The sequence below is a fragment of the Euprymna scolopes genome, chromosome 45 (assembly GCF_053919585.1).
Source record: "Euprymna scolopes isolate OS-2025 chromosome 45, ASM5391958v1, whole genome shotgun sequence".
NCBI classification, from domain to species: Eukaryota; Metazoa; Mollusca; class Cephalopoda; order Sepiida; family Sepiolidae; genus Euprymna; species Euprymna scolopes.
Window position 1 is genome coordinate 40,695,793 of NC_136526.1, and position 17,462 is coordinate 40,713,254.

General features: G+C 33.1%; 1 protein-coding gene across 1 annotated transcript in view; it reads left to right on the top strand.

The window, feature by feature from the left end:
• LOC145269488 (DNA-directed RNA polymerase, mitochondrial-like) overlaps window positions 1–16,565 on the top strand; it is a 147,754-nt gene extending 131,189 nt beyond the window's left edge. Inside the window, exons 30-32 of the mRNA XM_080125213.1 lie at window positions 6,751–6,842; window positions 9,545–9,615; window positions 16,377–16,565. Of these exons, the coding sequence (XP_079981339.1) occupies window positions 6,751–6,842; window positions 9,545–9,615; window positions 16,377–16,426 (213 nt within the window). The 3' untranslated portion in view covers window positions 16,427–16,565. The remainder of the gene's footprint in view (window positions 1–6,750; window positions 6,843–9,544; window positions 9,616–16,376) is intronic.
• Window positions 16,566–17,462: the final 897 nt, after the last annotated feature.

Below are 17,462 nucleotides of genomic sequence, written 5' to 3' on the forward strand. Positions count from 1 at the left end.
GCTACTAATAAAGATTTGATAAAGTGTCTTACTTAAGGGGGTGGTTCATTAGGAATTTGTTTATGTTGGACTTGAACACATCCAAGTTGTAGTGAGATGGGAAACAGACAAACGGAAGAGAGTTCCATAGGCATGCAGTTCTAAGAAAGAAGCTTTATTCATGGAATTTACGTTTTGATTTAGGCACAGATAAAGAGTAGGGAAAATTACTGACAGTGGTTTCAACTTAGACCGGTGTTTTTTGTGAAAGATTTGCGAGGGGGGACTAGAAATTGGAGCTCAGACGAGCACTTGCCATGGAAATAACGATAAAACAAATACAGGCTAGCAACGTTCCTTCTGTGGGATAGAGGTTGCAGGGAAGAGAAAAGGGCATCCTCCACTAGGCTACAAAGTCTATTTTGTACTCTGCCAAGGCAGGATAGGCTGTTTTTAGCAGCTCCTGCCCGGATATTGCAGCAGTACTCCATCCTTGGATGTACTTGGCTTTTATATAGATAGAGAATTGCATCAGCAGTGAGATATCTACTAGAGCAGTAGAAGGATCCCACCATTTTTCCACATATGCACACACATTTATTTATATATATATATATATATATATATATATATATATATATATATATAAATAAATGTGTGTGCATATGCTAGAACTTTATCATCCGAAATGTTACACAGTTATACACAATGTAGAAAATATGCATAAATAGAACTGGGCGTGATACTTAAATGAAACGAATCATCCAATAAGAAACCATAAAAAATAAATAAGTAATTAATGCAAGTTTGTTTTTCAAATAATATGTAAATAAGTTAGCATTTATGAAGTCGCTTGTATAACTAAGTATATTAAAAAGTTCGTTTTAATAATTTTTAAATAGAAAAAGTAGGCTCTTAATATCACTGTCAGAGCAAGAAAAAACTCAGCTTTATGCGTGTGTAGAAAAATAGATTTTGCCAACTACAGGTTAAGATTATGTGGTTAAGTTGTATTTTCGTTAAATTTAGAGTTTAAATTAATTTGTTAATAATAATAAGTTAATCTGGATTGGGAATAGATCTAGTGATTCACTCCTGTATGTCTGTTCATTTGTTCACACTTTTCTCAATAACTATGCTTTGAATTTTTTTTAAAATTTTGTACAAATATTTTGCACTTTCACCTATAAGTTTGGAGTTTTGATAAAATTCACTATTTGCTTTTAGCGATTATTGCAGTGTTGATCCCAACTTTACAAGATTTATTGAAATGGTCATGTCTTTAATTAGTTTTCACAAATTTATTGAATTTTTTTTCAATTGTTGGCTGTTGCAGTTTACATTGGCTAAACGTTTCGGCACCTTCTTAGAATTTACTTGACCTGCTGACTATAATACGGTCCCTATTCTAAATAAGTACCTATATAGCTTAATCTTAGATATGGATATTGATTTCTTTTTGGTCCTCCGACAAAAGAAGGGTGGACCTGTAAATTCACCCTCGTCCGTTCGTCTGTCCACACTTTTCTCAATAACTACGCCTTGGAATTTTTGGAAATTTTCCACAATCATTAAACATGATATGAGTAAAAAAAAAAAAAGTAACAGAATGGATTTTCCAGGAAAACTCCAGATACCCCCCCCCCTTCCCCAGGGGTGCCTTTCAGTTAAATTGGCTACAATTGACACTTTTGTGATTATTAAAAAAAACTGATGCCTTGGATTTTTATAAAACTTTCTGAAAAGTTGTAACTAACTGATTTCTATATAATTCTGTTTGTCTATACTTCGCGGTAATTCTTTGGTATGCCCCAGGGGCTCTTTTAAGTCTAATAAAAACACTTATTAAAAAATTTGGGGGACTATTTTACCATATTTGTCCAAAATTTTCTGTGTATGTCTATTTAGCAGTTTTGCATGGTGCTGAACTCAAATTTAAATATGTTAAGGCCTTAAGGACTTTTAGGGCTAAATGGGAAGCGAGGGACAAATGATTAACTTAGTCATTTCTTTTTTTTTTTTTTTTGCATGGTGCAGAACTCAAATTTACATATGTTAAGGCCTAAAACTGCACCGTTTGTTCATTTTCACCAGGATTTGACGTCCCCTGGGGACTTTTGGGGCTAAATGGGGGAGGGGGCAAATGCTGAACATAGTCATTTTTTTTTATGCTTCGTTCACTGTGCACTCATGGGGGACCATGCATGCTTCACTTGTTTGTTTTTTTTCAGTTGTTCCTCGTTGACTTAAGGCTCAATGACCTAAAATCTTTATCTAGCAGAACCTTACATTATTATATATTTCTTCATTTAAGTTAAAACTGTAACTCGAATATCAAAATATCATTTCAAATTCTTGTGCCACATAACGCAATAATTGTTGTATTCCCATCTTGGGAAGGTTGAATGCTGATACAGTCCTATCTACATCTTAATTATTGATCTTGCCCCTGCTTGATGCCATCCTGTCTGTCGACCATCTCTCTTGGCCACCCGTTATAGATTGAATACTAAGTAACTCTCTAAGTTGTCTCTAAACTCATTACGTCATGTATCTATGTAGCCAAAAATCCTTGCCTGGTCTTTTGTCATGTATCTTTGTTTATTAATACCAACCATTCCAATCCAATGTTATTAAACATCCGTCTAAACATTTTATTGTTTTACATATTTCTAGCTTAATTATTTCTACATTAAAATCCAGTCCTATTTCAAAACATTCTTCCATTATCAAAACAGTTTGTTATCTTCATAACATTGTCACTCACCTCTCTAACAAATATCTGTACGTGATGTTGCCAAGCTAATCAAAAACCTTGATTCCAGTAAAGCAACCGGCCCTGATGGTATTCCAATTATAGTACTCAAAAGACTTCAACCAGAACTTGCGCCCATCCTTACAATACTGTTTAAACGTTGTCTTAAGGAGAATTGCTTCCCATCACCCTGGAAAATCTCATCAGTATGCCCTGTATTTAAGAATTCAGGTGATCACTCATCTCCCTCTCAGTACAGGCTAATAAGTCTCCTGTGCGTCATGAGTAAGTTGCTGGAATCTGTGTTAAATAGATAAGTAATCAACCATCTCAGCAAAAATAAGCTCCTTAGTGACACACAATATGGTTTCCGTTCTGCTAGATCTACAGCAGATGTGCTTACAGTTATATCTCATAGGATTAGCGAATCTCTCGACGGAGGCTACCTTTCTAGGGCAATTGCTCTTGACATATCAAAGGCCTTTGATAGAGTATGGCATAAAGATCTTCACAAGATCTCCAGCTACGGTATAGCTGGAAATGTCTTAATTATTAAATCATTTCTCTCTGATAGGTTCATAATAGTAGTGGTTGATGATCAGAAGTCAGAAGCTCTTAGTATTAATGCTGGTGTCTCTTAGGGGTCCATTCTGGGCCCAACTCTCTTCCTGATTTGTATTAATGAGCTTCCAGATCACATCCTTACATCATTCGTTGACATCTATGCTGATGACACTACTATCTATCTATGGTAGCACATCTAAGACCGTAAACGACCAAGTTATCTCTGATTCTCTCTCCTCTGATCTTGAGCACGTGGTACAATGGGGAAACAGGTGGCTTGTTACTTTTAATGCATCTAAAACCAAGCTTTTATCTTTAAATCATCAACGTTCTGATCCCCATCTGGTATCAATTAATATGAATGGCTCTCGTCTTGGGGAGGCCTCATGTTTTGACAAGGTTCTGGGCTTGACCTTTACTCCTGATCTTAAATGGAACACATACATCAAATCCGTTGCCAAGGCCGCTGGAAAAATGGTAGGATCCTTCTATCGATCCAGTAGATATCTCACTGCTGATGCACTTCTCTATCTATATAAGAGCCAGGTACGTCCAAGGATGGAGTACTGTTGCCACATCTGGGCAGGAGTTGCTAGAAAAGACTTGTCCTGCCTTGATAGAGTTCAAAATAGACTTCGTAGCCTTGTAGGAGATGTCCTTTTCTCTTCCCTGCAACCTCTTTCTCACAGAAGAGATGTTGCGAGTATGTCTCTGCTTTATCGTTATTTTCATGGCAAGTGCTCGGCTGAGCTCCATTCTATGGTCCCCCCTCGCCAAACTTTCACAAAAAACACCCGTCTAACAGAAAACACTATCACTAATTTCCCCTACTCTTTATCTGTGCCTAAGCCTAAACGTAGATTCCATGAACAAAGCTTCTTTCTTAGAGCTGCACGCTTATGGAATTGTCTTCCGTTTTTCTGCTTTCCAGCTGACTACAATATGGTTTTCTTCAAGTCTAATGTAAACAAGTTTTTGATGAGCCGTTCCATATAAGTTAACAAATTTACCTAGTCTCCATTACTAACAGTTACTATATTGTCCAATTTCTATTGTACACTCTTTAATCCTTATCCTCGAGTGGCCTCTTGGCCTTGATAAGTGGTGATACCTATGTAAAAAAAAAAAAAAAAAAAAAAAAAAAAAAAAAAAAACTGGAATATCCAATGTTGCCCAGGCCATAATATAATATAATATAATAACTAAAAATGAACTAAAAGTTAGAATTAATTAATGCTTCTACCTGGTCATGGCTGATAAAATAAGAACAATCTACCCTTGTGGATTAAATGAAGAATTCAGTTCAAAATTCCATATAAGTTCCCAAGTTCAGCATAAAGATTCTGAATTTTAAAAGATGCATTTTCAACCTCCAAAAGATTCACTTAGAACTGATTGTCACTAAACACATTTATCCATTGCAGCAGGAGTCCACATAGATGCATCTGAAGAAGGTTGGAGTTTACATTGCCTGAAACACTGTGAAAACTACAACCAAGATGCGAGTAGATAATCGAAATAGAATAATAAAGTAATATGTGATACTATGGATGCCTTCTCCCTCTCCCCTGGCCGAGGACCTGGGGAGTGTTAGGAAGTGATTCATAAAAAAATATGAAACGTTGTCGGAACTTGAAAAAAAAATAATTTTAATTTTTTAAAAAGCCATTATGAAGGACAATGGTAGGAAATGATTCATCAAAGTACATAAAGGCAGTCGGATGAATGGTCAGCTGGGAGTGGCTGATAGGGCGAGCTTAGAAATGGTCAGGTTCTATTATTTCTATTAATCAGGGATGGTGTTGACTAAAACAAAAGACCGATTTCTGATCCTGGGTCAATATATTTAGAAGTTTACCGTTAGTTTACAGGAGTTGACAAGTTTACAACTGTTTTTGGTTTGCTTTTTGTTTTGTTTTTTTTGTTTTTTGTTTTTGTTTTTTTTTGTTTTTCAGTTTATGACAGTTCACAGCTCAGAACAGATTGGGCAGAGCTTTAGCAGATCCAAGAGGAGTTAACTATCTCAATTGAGTCTTAGTTGATACACTGAAACTTAACTAATATATGAATGTTAGCATTTGGAGGGTTACTTTCAGCAATGGTATCACGCACGCACACACACACACACCTCTAGGGTGCAACTGATGCATGCACAGGGTTTTTTTTTTAGTTTTTTTAAGGGGAACGGCTCAACGAGAACTTGTTTACAATGTAACTTGAAGATGATCATATTGTAGTCAGCTGGAAAGCAGGTTAATCGTCATGTCACGGTAATGAACATATCAAAGAATTATGAAAAACGATAAGTTAGAAAATTAATCATTAATGAAAATAGTTTTCAAAGAAAATTTGTAAAAATTGAGCTTTGCTAAAATAAATAAATAAATAAACGAGAGTTTGTATTGTAACGGGGCCAGTAATTATTTTCTGAAAACATGGAAAATCTTATGCCAATTCCGGAGTTTTCAAAATATTTCAAACTGGGTTACTTCCCTTGTTTTTATTTCATTTGTTCCAAACAATTATGGTGAAGCAGTTTTTAGATAAGGCTTGAAAATATTTGTTTTATGTAATAATGCAGTAATATTTAACTAATTGCAACATGATAGCATTGCTTTTAGTTGAAATTAACATAAAAAAAAGGAGTTAACTTCAATCAAACGACAATGATGACCTTGAAAAACAAATTATCTTAATTGCGTCTTAGTTGGTACACTGAAACTTAATTAATGTGTGAATGTTAGTGTTTGGACGGTTATTTTTATTTATTTATTTATTTATTTTTTGCAATGGTATCATATCTACAGTACAACTGATCTATATACCGTGTATTGGAGTTTGCATTTTCTTTCTTTCTTTTTTTTTTTTTTTTTTTTTTTTGTGAAATTGTTGAGTTGATAACCAACTCGCCTTCCAGAAGTTGATTTTTTAAGAGGATTCAGGTGTGTTTTCAGCAAATATCACATTTACAAAAAAAACTCGAATTTCCATAAAAATCAACTTTTAAAAGGTGTTTAGTTGGTACACATTGGCACTTTCACCCTTTTTTTTTTTTTTTAATTTTTTTTTTAAATGCTTGCAAATCAGTGCTCATGCTCTTGGTAATCTCTCAGGCAACATGGCCAGTATAGAAGATGACGGAGAAGAAAGTCACAGCACACAAGTGTTTGGGCTAAGTGATTTCACAAATATGTATATGTATTTTGCAACAAATTGTTTAATACACCATCATAAAACAAAAGGCAACATTAGAAAACAAAAATATACCATTATAAAACAAAAGGCAACATTAGAAAATAAAAATGCTTTGTATGTTAGAAAAATAACAAAAAAAACGCAGGTGCTTTTCCATCATCATAATCTTGTGACGGACTATGAACTCATTTTTTTTTTTTTTTTTCCTTTTAAAAAGTGGTTTTGAAAAAAAAAATTTCTGTTTTTTGTACCTTCAGATTTGCCGAGAACAATTTGTTGCCCTGCACAGTCAACCAATCCTTGAAGATCTCTCGAAACACCTTCTTGAGAAGTTCTCTCCAACGCCAACGTACGTGTACATTTTCATTTTATAGTCTTTACTTTCCGAATGAATTAAAAGGGCATCCAGCATTACTGTTAACACAAACTAAGTCAATTTTGAACAAATGTTATATGTGGGAAATAAAAGACAACCACTATATAAATATTTTAAACAAATGTATGTGTGAATAAAAAAAAGACAACCACTATATAAGTCTATTTTGAACAAATTTTAAAAACACTATATAAGTCTATTTTGAACAAATTTTACATGAAAAAATCTTACATGAAAATGCCGTCGATAAGCTCTTTGAGTCAAACAATTGACCCCTGATTTTTGTAAATCAATTTCACAACTTGCATACGTTGTTCAATGCTATACTTATCCATAATTAATTTCCAAATATCATCTGCAAAATATCTGAAATAGAGAAAAAAAATAATTATTAATGGGAAAATGACAAATATTTTCAACATTTCAATGACTTTTTGGACACCTTGTATTGTGTACAAGTGATAAAAACAGACCAATCAAGTATCAGAATCACTTTATAAAAAATACTGAATTTTAAAAAATTTTTCATTCATAGTTTTTCGTCTTGACACAAGAAGGAAACCTTGCTCTGCTGATCGTGAATGGATTAATATTATCTCGTTCTTTACCTGAAATTCTTTACAATTCAAATCAAATGTGAATGAATTGATACTGCCAATTTTGGCATGAGGCAACTATATTTAATATTCACGATAAGATCATTTTCTTTTCTCTACCCTAGGGTCTTTTATTTTGACATCACACACATTTCTGATAATTTTACTTTTATAAGAATGGCTCTCAACTCAAGACACGCAAAAAGATTGAGCTGCACCTAAATTCCTTTCCACAAACTGAGCAGAGAAAACTTTCCTCTTTTTGTGGGCTTTCCAGCATCTGGTTGTAGTATTAGTATTGTTTGCAATTTAAACAAGGCAACAACTTTATTTCTATACAATTTGATTTAAAAAAAAAAAAAAAAAAAAAAAAAAAGTTTCTGAGACTTTTGGTGATATACACTTTTGTCCAAAAAAGCTTTTATTTTTTTTGTTTCTCTTCATTCTGCTGGTGGTATTAAGCATGGTAAACATCTGATCTTGTTTACAGCTGTTGTGAAGTCATAGTCAAATGTGTCTACATCATTGGTGCAAGATTCGAATAGGAGGAGTTTAGTTATTTGGTGATCTAAAATTTTTCAGTGCTTCTGCATTTATCAACTTGTGGTTTCTATGTAGTTTCTCAGGTACGCTCGGCTGCTGAGAGCAATAACCGGAAACGGCCAATCATCAAACATTAAAACCCTACAAGAAAATCATAATGATAAATAGAAAAAAAACATGGAAATAAATAAATAAAATTACAAACATATATCTACCTCTAACTCTAACTTGTGCAAGTAAAATTAATTTTTTTATTTCTTCCAATTTATAAGAAAGTAGCCTTCATAGATTCGTATTTGCTAAAAGCGGACTATGCATTTGTTAAGAATTGAGGAACGCTCGGCCAAGCTTTTCCGATTATTTCTGTCAGCTGTCAAGCAAGCCTGAGCCAACTTTGCAGAAACACCAATGTTTCAAATAAACTTTCAAAATAATGTTTTAGATGATATGAAACTAAAATCCTTTTTATTTAAAATTTGTGCCAACTATGCGAACGCATCAAATCAGACTTTGCAACAAGCATCAACAAGGTTGGATGTATATCTTGCTCTCTCTCTCTCTCTCTCTCTCTCTGAGGAGCATAACTCTTACAGTTAATAACACCAGCAAAATAAAAATTAAAAAAAAGAAATTGGCACTTCTACACTATTGGGACGAGATTTTGTAGTCGATAAATGGAGTTTTCAGATAAAAAAAAACAATGGTTTCAACTGATTTTTTTGTGAATTCTAATAAATTACAATGGTAGCTTCCAAATTATGTAGTCGAAATTACCTGAATATTACTGAATTATTAAAAAAAAAAAAAACTTTAATCGTGGTAGCAGGTAAAAAAATTGCAGCCATCTTGTTTACATTCAAATGGTAAATTACCTCCCTTTTGAACTCTCCTGTGTTTATGATCGTTTTCATCAAATTCTATTTTTATTTTTTTTAATAAATAATTTTCTACCTTATCGATTTTCGTAATTTTTGGATATAACCATCTTAAAAATACAAGGAATACGTAGATACCATTGTTTTCATGTGAAATTCAGTTTTACGATTTCCGAAATTTTGTCCCAATAGTGTAGAAGTGGCAAAAAATTTCTTTGAAAAAAGTGTATGACATCAGAAATTTAATTTAAAAAAAACTATCATTTTATTCATTTAATAAAAAAAATACCATTTTATTCATTTAATAAAAAAAAAAAATATATCATTTTATTCATTTAATAAAAAAAAAAAATATCATTTTATTCATTTAATAAAAAAAAAAATATATCACTTTATTCATTTAATAAAAAAAAATATCATTTTATTCATTTAATTAAAAAAAAATATCATTTTATTCATTTAATTAAAAAATATATATCATTTTATTCATTTTATAAAAAGAAATATCATTTTATTCATTTAATAAAAAAAAATATATTTTATTCATTTAATAAAAAAAAATATTTTTGCTGTTGTAAATCCTGTTTTCTTTTTTTTTTAATTAACCGAAATTTCTTTGCCGTTATTGATATGCATCTAAATCTTTGTTCTTTCTCCACAGAGGTTCCAATGTTTTAGAAGATGTTAGTCAGCAGACTTTAAAATCGGTTCTTGCCAACGTACCAAGTAAAGGTTTGTAGAAAGACATTTTAATTTTTGTAGAGAAAAATAGGTGCTTATTTAGAATTACATTTATGAAAAAACAAAACAAAATAACATAAAAAAAAAACTTTATGATGTATGTAGTTGTCACAGAACAAAGATGTCATATTCCAAAAATGATGTAAATTGAGCAATTAATTGTTAGTGTTTATTTAGAATTACATTTATTCAAAAAACACAAAAATATATGTAAATCTTTATGATGTACGTACTCAACATGGAACAAAGATGTCATATTCCAAAAATCATGTAAAATTGATGAAATCATTTTTGTTTTGTTTTTTTAACTAAGAAAATCGGTTAATGAGGAAGTGAGGGACGGTCAGGAGCTGCCATCTTGTTTTAAAATTCACGGGCAGCAATTCAATTTGACTACAGAAATTTTGTTTGTATTCAAAATGATTAAAACTTTTTAATTGTTAAAAATCGTAAATTTTGATTTTCTTAATTAAAAAAAAAATTTGATCAAGTTATGTGATTTTTGGAATATGACCTCTTTATTCTGTGGTGAGTATGTATATCATAAAGATTTTTTTTGCATTCAAAAATTTTTTTTTGAAACGAGTGTAATTCTAAATAAGCTTCAAAAAGTGTATTGTATACAAAAATTACTTGCCTCCAAAAATGCTGACGTGTCTGTGTGACTTGTAGGGTTCAACTGCTGAATGATAGACAAAAAACAAAATGGTGACTCTGAATTGATTTTCTTCTCAATGGTCCGCAAATTAACGCAAGTTCTCGCTGTTCGTATGCAAATTAAACAATTTGGAGCTGCATACAAGCAAGCTGTTTGAAAAATGAGAGTTCCCTCTTGAGGACGGGGGACCATGCACCACATGCTACATTGAGGCGTGACATATTTGGAGCCGAGTGAACACATTGAAATTAAAAGGTGGTGCAAATTACAGCGTCAGTCAAAAGGAGTTTTGTCAATTTTTTTATTTAGAACAAAATTTTTTTAATTTATTTTATTCTTGTGGAAAATTTTTTTTTTTTTTTTTTTTTTTTTTTAACATTTTGGTTATAGTCAGCTAAAGTATTTCCTAACTTCAGGCATGGGTGCTACCGGAAGTGGTGACAAGGCAAATCGGTTCTTTCACTTTTATTGTTCTTATTGTATTTCTTTTGTGAAGCAATTTATTGAAATAAGATATGAGAAAAGGACATTATTAAAGATATACAATAAAAATTAACAAAATTATAAAAAGATGAAAATAACACAATTAGTCTTTATTTGCACTTTTAATAACAAAATTTTAAAAGTAAATATTCTTATTTTATTTGAAATTTTATAAGAAATATGTTTATATGAAATTATAAAAATAAAAGTTGTTTTTTTTTAATTTTATTTAAAAAATTAAAGTTTTTTTTTTTTTTTAATTACATTTTCATTCCAAACAAAGCACAATGCCACTTTGATGTAGAGGGCTATTATCAGGGGCATAAGTTGCAGAGATACTATGTAGGGAGTTGAGCAGCAAGATGTCTGTTTACATTACACTTGAACTTCTGCATGTCAGTACAGTTGGGGAAGCAGGAACCTGGAAGAGTATTCCAAAGTCTAACAATTCTGGGGAAGAAACTTTTAGAGTAGAAGGCTTTCTTACATCTAGGGATCTCTACTGTGTAGGGTGGGACTTTGCTGCTTGCCGGATTTGTCGGGGGGTTTTACGTTGAGGGGTTACAAGGGCTTGTCGTTTGTCGGAGCAGCCACCATTAAAATACTTGTAAAACAGGCAGACGGATGCAACATTTCATCGATGGGACAGAGGTTGAAGCTTAGATGACAGTGTGAGACCTATCAGGTTGGCGACTCTCTTTTGAACCCTGTCCAGGAGTGAGAGACTGCAAATGCACCAGCCCAAATGTGACAACAATTCTCCAGACATGAGCGAATGGTGGCCTTGTAGAGGTACAGGATACAAAATTCAATTCATATAATAAATAAATGTTTATGAAAGTATAAAAATAAAATTCTTGAAATCAAAATAACAAAATTTCAAATATCATAAAAAAAAAAAAAAACGTATCCGATACATAATATTCCCAAAATAGTTTACAAATATTTTTTAAAAAAATAAAACTAATTTCAATAATTTTTAATTAAAATAAGATCCAAAAAATTTCTCAATGATTATTAAATAAAAAAAAGGTACTTGTACAGTTTAATTAAAAAATGAAAACATCGGGAAAAGGTTATATTGTACGTATCCATTATCAAACGAAGTTCTCCAAAAAAAAAAAAAAAAAAATTGGGCCCTGTCGGTGGGGCATTAGAATACGCCGACTGCCCCCCTGCAGAGGGTAAAAGTCCCTCAATGGGGGTCCTGGATATGACCTTAAACTATATCTAGTGGTGAGGTCCCAGCTTGTGGGCTTTGGGAAGTGTGGAGCCACCCTTTAATTACCATTGCTCCCAGGTCCACTCTGACCCGGAGTGGTAGTATCTGTTAGGGTCCCAACTATGGGTTAAATAGAAACCGACATGAAAACAACAAATATATTCTATTAAAAAAATTTTTCTTCAAAATCTTTGGATTCAGCATTAAATAACCCGAAAAGGGTTGATATGCCGTAAAACAAAAACAACCAACCCCAAAAAATTTCACTTAATTTTATCAAGTAGTTTGTTTTTTTACAGCGAAAAAACAATTTGTTATGATATCAAGCAAAAGATTCGATTTTTAGGAAGAAAAGCTGGTAATAAAGATGGGGAAGGAGTGTCGGCGCTTTAAACTGAGTTATCTCCCTGTGGCATGTTAAAAATTTCCATAATGGCTGACTTCAACGTGCTCTCATAAAAACGTGTTTTTCCGCTGTAAAAAAAAAACTACTCGATCAAATTAAATGAAATTTTTTTTCAGAGATCTTCAGTCCAAAACAGATACGTACAATATAACCTTTTTTTTTTTTTTTTTTTTTCTCTCAATATTTTCATTTGATTAAATTGTACAAGTACCAAAAAAAAAAAAAAAAAAAAGATTGGAAAAACATAATAAAAAAAGAGGTACATGCACATATAGGCATGAGAGAAAAAAAGAAAAGGAACTGATTTCCCTTGTCACCACTTCCGGTAGCACTATGCCGGAAGTTAGGAAATATGTTTCCTGATTATAACCAACATTTAATACCAACATTTTAAATGTATTGGCATAAAAGGCAGATTGGTGGATGATGTGGAGTTTGTATGTCTATGCTGGACAAACCCTACCTCTGCACCTGATCAAACCAACTTTACAATTAGTGATATATCTTTGGAAGTTTTCTCCAAGTTGTCTTTGTAAAATAGCAACACTTGTGAGTTTAATTGGGGGGGGGGGTAATTTTAAGACCATTAAAAATAATGGATTTTGATTTTTAATCTAGTAAAAAAGGAACAGATCAAAGTAAAGAATCAACATTTTTTTTTTTCTGCTAAGAGTTTTAGAAAATGTACTTTTTTTTAAAATTAGCACATGATATGAGTATTAGAATTGAAACTCATTCACGGTTAGAGCTTAAATGCTAAGACGAATTAACATATTACTAACGCTATTTTGGAAAAATAGTGGGCAACAATGGAGGGTGTGTAGATGCTATCACAATCGGCATGGAAGAAGTTCAGAGAGCTTATTCCCATTCTGATAAAGAAAAGCATACTCCAGAAGACCCATGGACAGGTCTCTGTTGCTGGTCTTTGAGGAGTGAGGCTTTATGCCACGAAAACTTGGGCTGTGACTGTTGATGACTCGTGAGAAGTGATGTCACCATGGTCAGATTTATCTGCTCTTGGAAAATTACGGACAAGAGACGCATGGCCGACCTAAGAGAACATCTTAGCATTCCCTCTTTGGAAGTTATCCTGAAGCATGGGAGACTGAGATGTTTTTGACATATGAAGAGAATGGATGACACCCTTTGGCAACAAAGAATATTGTCCTTTGATGTCAGAGGCAAATACCGCGGCCTGCCAAAGAAGCTAGAGCTGGATAACATCAAGGCTGACCTCCATACTCTAAACCTGATAAAGCATCTGTCCAATGATTGTGATGTCCGGAGAGCAACCATCAACACCAGCGGTAACATGACAAGCAGGTGTCCAATCCGAGCAGTAGTAGTATTAATGTCAATGCCAATCACTAACCTCTCTCTCTCTCTCTCTTAGTCAGGATGCAAGAAAGAATATCTAACCTAATATGTCTCATACTGTCTGCCAAACCCCAACCCCTGTCACTTCACTGCAGTGTTACATCCCTGTGCTAATTTTACAAGTACATTTTTGGAATGTGCTCCAATGAATTTGACCTAAATGCATCTGACTCATCAGATTCACAGCAAAATCCCCACCCCTTCTCTATTGTCGCTAGATGCTAGATTTTCTACGTTAATTACTTCTTTCCTTGGATCCCTTATTTTTGGAATTCCTTCCCTACACCCTGTTTACCCAACCATATCTATATGCAGAAATTTGAATGTAATGTGAACAAGCATATTTTTGCTCAATTTTTTTTCTGGCTAGATTTTTTCCCCTTAGACATCTGGCCTCTATCACAGTAGCCCTTTGCATTTCAGTGACTGGGAATATGCCTTAATTGGGAAACCAAACGTTTAAAAAAAAAAAAGACAGTATTAAAGTAATGACTATAAAAAATGTGATTACTAAGTAATTACAAAGAAGACAAGCTCCCTTCTACCGGATAGAAAAACCTATCACACCTGCTAATATCGTATATCTTTGTAAAGCCACAATTCACCCATGCATGAAGTATTTCTGTCACATTTGGGCTGGTATACCAATCACTAGTCTCGGACAGGATGCGAAAAGAGTCTTCTAACCTAATAAGTCTATGGCCTCAGTCGTTATAAAAAGGATTAGGGATGGGAAAGGATGCCATAGAGGTCACAACCAAGAATACATGAAATGAACAACGTTGGAAGTGTGTAGATTCTGACTCCATATAATTAAAGACAGACAAATATTGAAGGTTGAGAACCGATTTTATTTACTACCAACAATTTGTATTAGGAGAGGCAAAGTGTTCGTAGGATGGAATGTGATTTAACAAAGGAGATGAATGTTCGCAAAATGTTTGTAGGTATGTATGAATTGACAAGGAATGAATGTTCGTAAACTGTTTGTAGGTATGTATGAATTGACAAGGAATGAATGTTCGTAAAATGTAACTTATCTTTTGGACGATGGAGATGGTTAGGGTAGGCCGGTCATCCTGCTGTCCGTGATACATGTCCTGGCTTGTAGCTGGAAAGTGGGTGACTTTTTCATCAGCAGCTAGCAGCCCGGCGTCTTCGTCTTCTTTTTCCTCCTCTCCTCTTTGGTTTGTATGAATTAGGCAGTGTTTAGAATTGAAGGCGTTTGGCCCATAACATGAGAACATAATCGGCTTCAGTTCACTGGTGCCTTATTTCTTTTTCTTCTTCATTATGTCTCTTCAGGTTTGGTGACAGAATCCGTCCATACGTTCACTGATGCAGCGGGGCGAGTTCTCTTCTCTCCATCTCTTTAGGTCGGGTGGGAGAATCTGTCCGTGCGTTCACTGACGCAGCAGGGCGAATCTCCTCTTCCCTCCTTGGTTCCTTAAAAACCCTCCTTTTATAGTGGCAAACTGGCTCCCAGTGACAGTGATATTTGAGGTGTTTATTTTAGGCGCGGAGCTCTGCCATTGGTCGATAATTATTTTGTGGTTATCTTATTTTTTTCTTCCCAAGCGGAAGCGATGTGTGGAGCCATGTGCAAAAGGCGATTTTTCATTTTGTCTCTCATGGTGGATGCGTTAACATCCGGTTCGCTGCTAATTCTCATCATGTTCCCACAAGTCTCACATTGTCTACCAAGCTCCAGCCCCTGTCACATCACCACAATATTCCATCCCTGTGCTTGTTTTATAAATATTTCCATGAAATAATCCCTCATTTCCTAGCCATACTAATGTTTTAGGGCAATTAACCATGATTTGAGTTTTTTTTTTTTTTTGTACCATTGCCGATTTACATCCCTTAAAGGGATTATTGTCCAAAATTCTTCAGGTATTCATGAGCAATAGTCTTTGTGTTTTCAAAAATAAATGAATTTAATGTTTCATTATGTCAGATTTTTTTTTTTTAAATGATCCCTGTTTTTTTGTATTATTCGGACTACTGTTCTCATCTTGAGTGTCATTTTCACAAAATTTTGGCCAATGTAACCTTCGACCTTCTTCAGGTCTATCTTGTAAGACTCAGAAATCTATACAGAATTTTGAACGGAACCCTTTATTTAATCTACAGTAGTAGCATGTTCTTGTTCTGTCAGCCATGATTGAGTAGAAGTTTTAAGTAATTTGCAATTATATTCTGAGTATCGCACACACTGAGGATTGAACCTTCAATGTCTAGAAGAGCGTCACTTGGAAGTGAATTTTATTGAGTACTTTATTTGTTACGGTCATTGCAGGAAACACTTAGAATACAATTGCGAATTATTTAGGACTTCTATCTGGTCATGGCTGACAATTAGAACATGCTATTCACGTGGATTAAATAAATTTGAAATTTTATGCAAATTGTGCTGTTCGACAAGATGCACCTGAAGATCGGCTAAAACGTTGTGAAAATAACATTCAAGATGAGAACAGTAATCAAATAATACAATTAAAATAATTTGAATAACCAATCCTCATCCTAAAATTTCAAAAACTTAATCATTTTTTTTTTTTTTTAATTATACACTTAATTATTTTTATTTTATTTTTCAGGAAAGTTTGACTTGAAAAAAATTCTGAAGTCAACCTATTTTTTCAGTTGAAAAACATCAGGTTCGTCCGATTATGTTGACATCAAATTATTTCTTTGGAAAACGGCAAATTATTCCAGTTGTTGAATGCCTCGTTGTTGGATAACATTAAACTCTGATGGTCAAGCATCAGAAAGCTCTCTGGTCAGGCGTTAAATCTTCCTGTCGGACTTCATCAAACTCTCTAGTCAGACAACCAAAACCCAGTTTTCTGGTCGGACTGAATTAAGTTCTTCCTTCAGGTTCCATGAAGCTCTCAAAGTCAAAGTGGAGAATTTGTACACTGTGATAAAAAAAAAAAAGCAATACACGTGATAAATGCATGGAAAAATTCATTGACAATCTTGAAAATTTCAAATTCTTTGTGTGTGATAAAAGAAAAATCGACAAAAGTAAATTTCTGTGTGTAAAAATATTGTTTAAAAATTTCAAATTAAAAAAAAAATGGTTCTTCTTTGTTATAATAGTGAAATTCGACAGTCAAATAATTTAGATTTTTTTTTTTTTCATTAAGAAAAAAAAACGGTGATAACTACTTAATTATGTCAATTTCCACTAAAAGCAATGTTATTTACTTAACTGTTCTGTCACAATTAGTTAAATATTATTGCATCATTAGATAAAACAAGTATTTCCATGATTCAACGGAAAAACGATTTTGCCATGTTTGCTTGTGACGTAAACACAAGGGAAATAACTAATTTCTCCCAAATTGACCTAAGTTTTTGAAACTTTTCATAAATTAATTACCTCCCCTGCTATAATGCAGGCTATTTAGTAAACAAAACTGGCAAATATCTTCAAAAATGATTTTCTTTAATAATTAATTTAATTAATTATTAATATATCTTGTCGTTTTTCATAGATTTTTGGATATGTTCATTACTGTGACATGACAATTAAGTGGTTTTACTTGAAATTTAGTATTTCTATTTTCGAATTTTGCTATTATAACGAAAAAGAACCAAAAAGTTTTTTCTAAACATTTCAGACATTTATTTAATTTTGTTTAAAAAAAAAAAAAAATTTTAGACTTTAAAATTTTTGT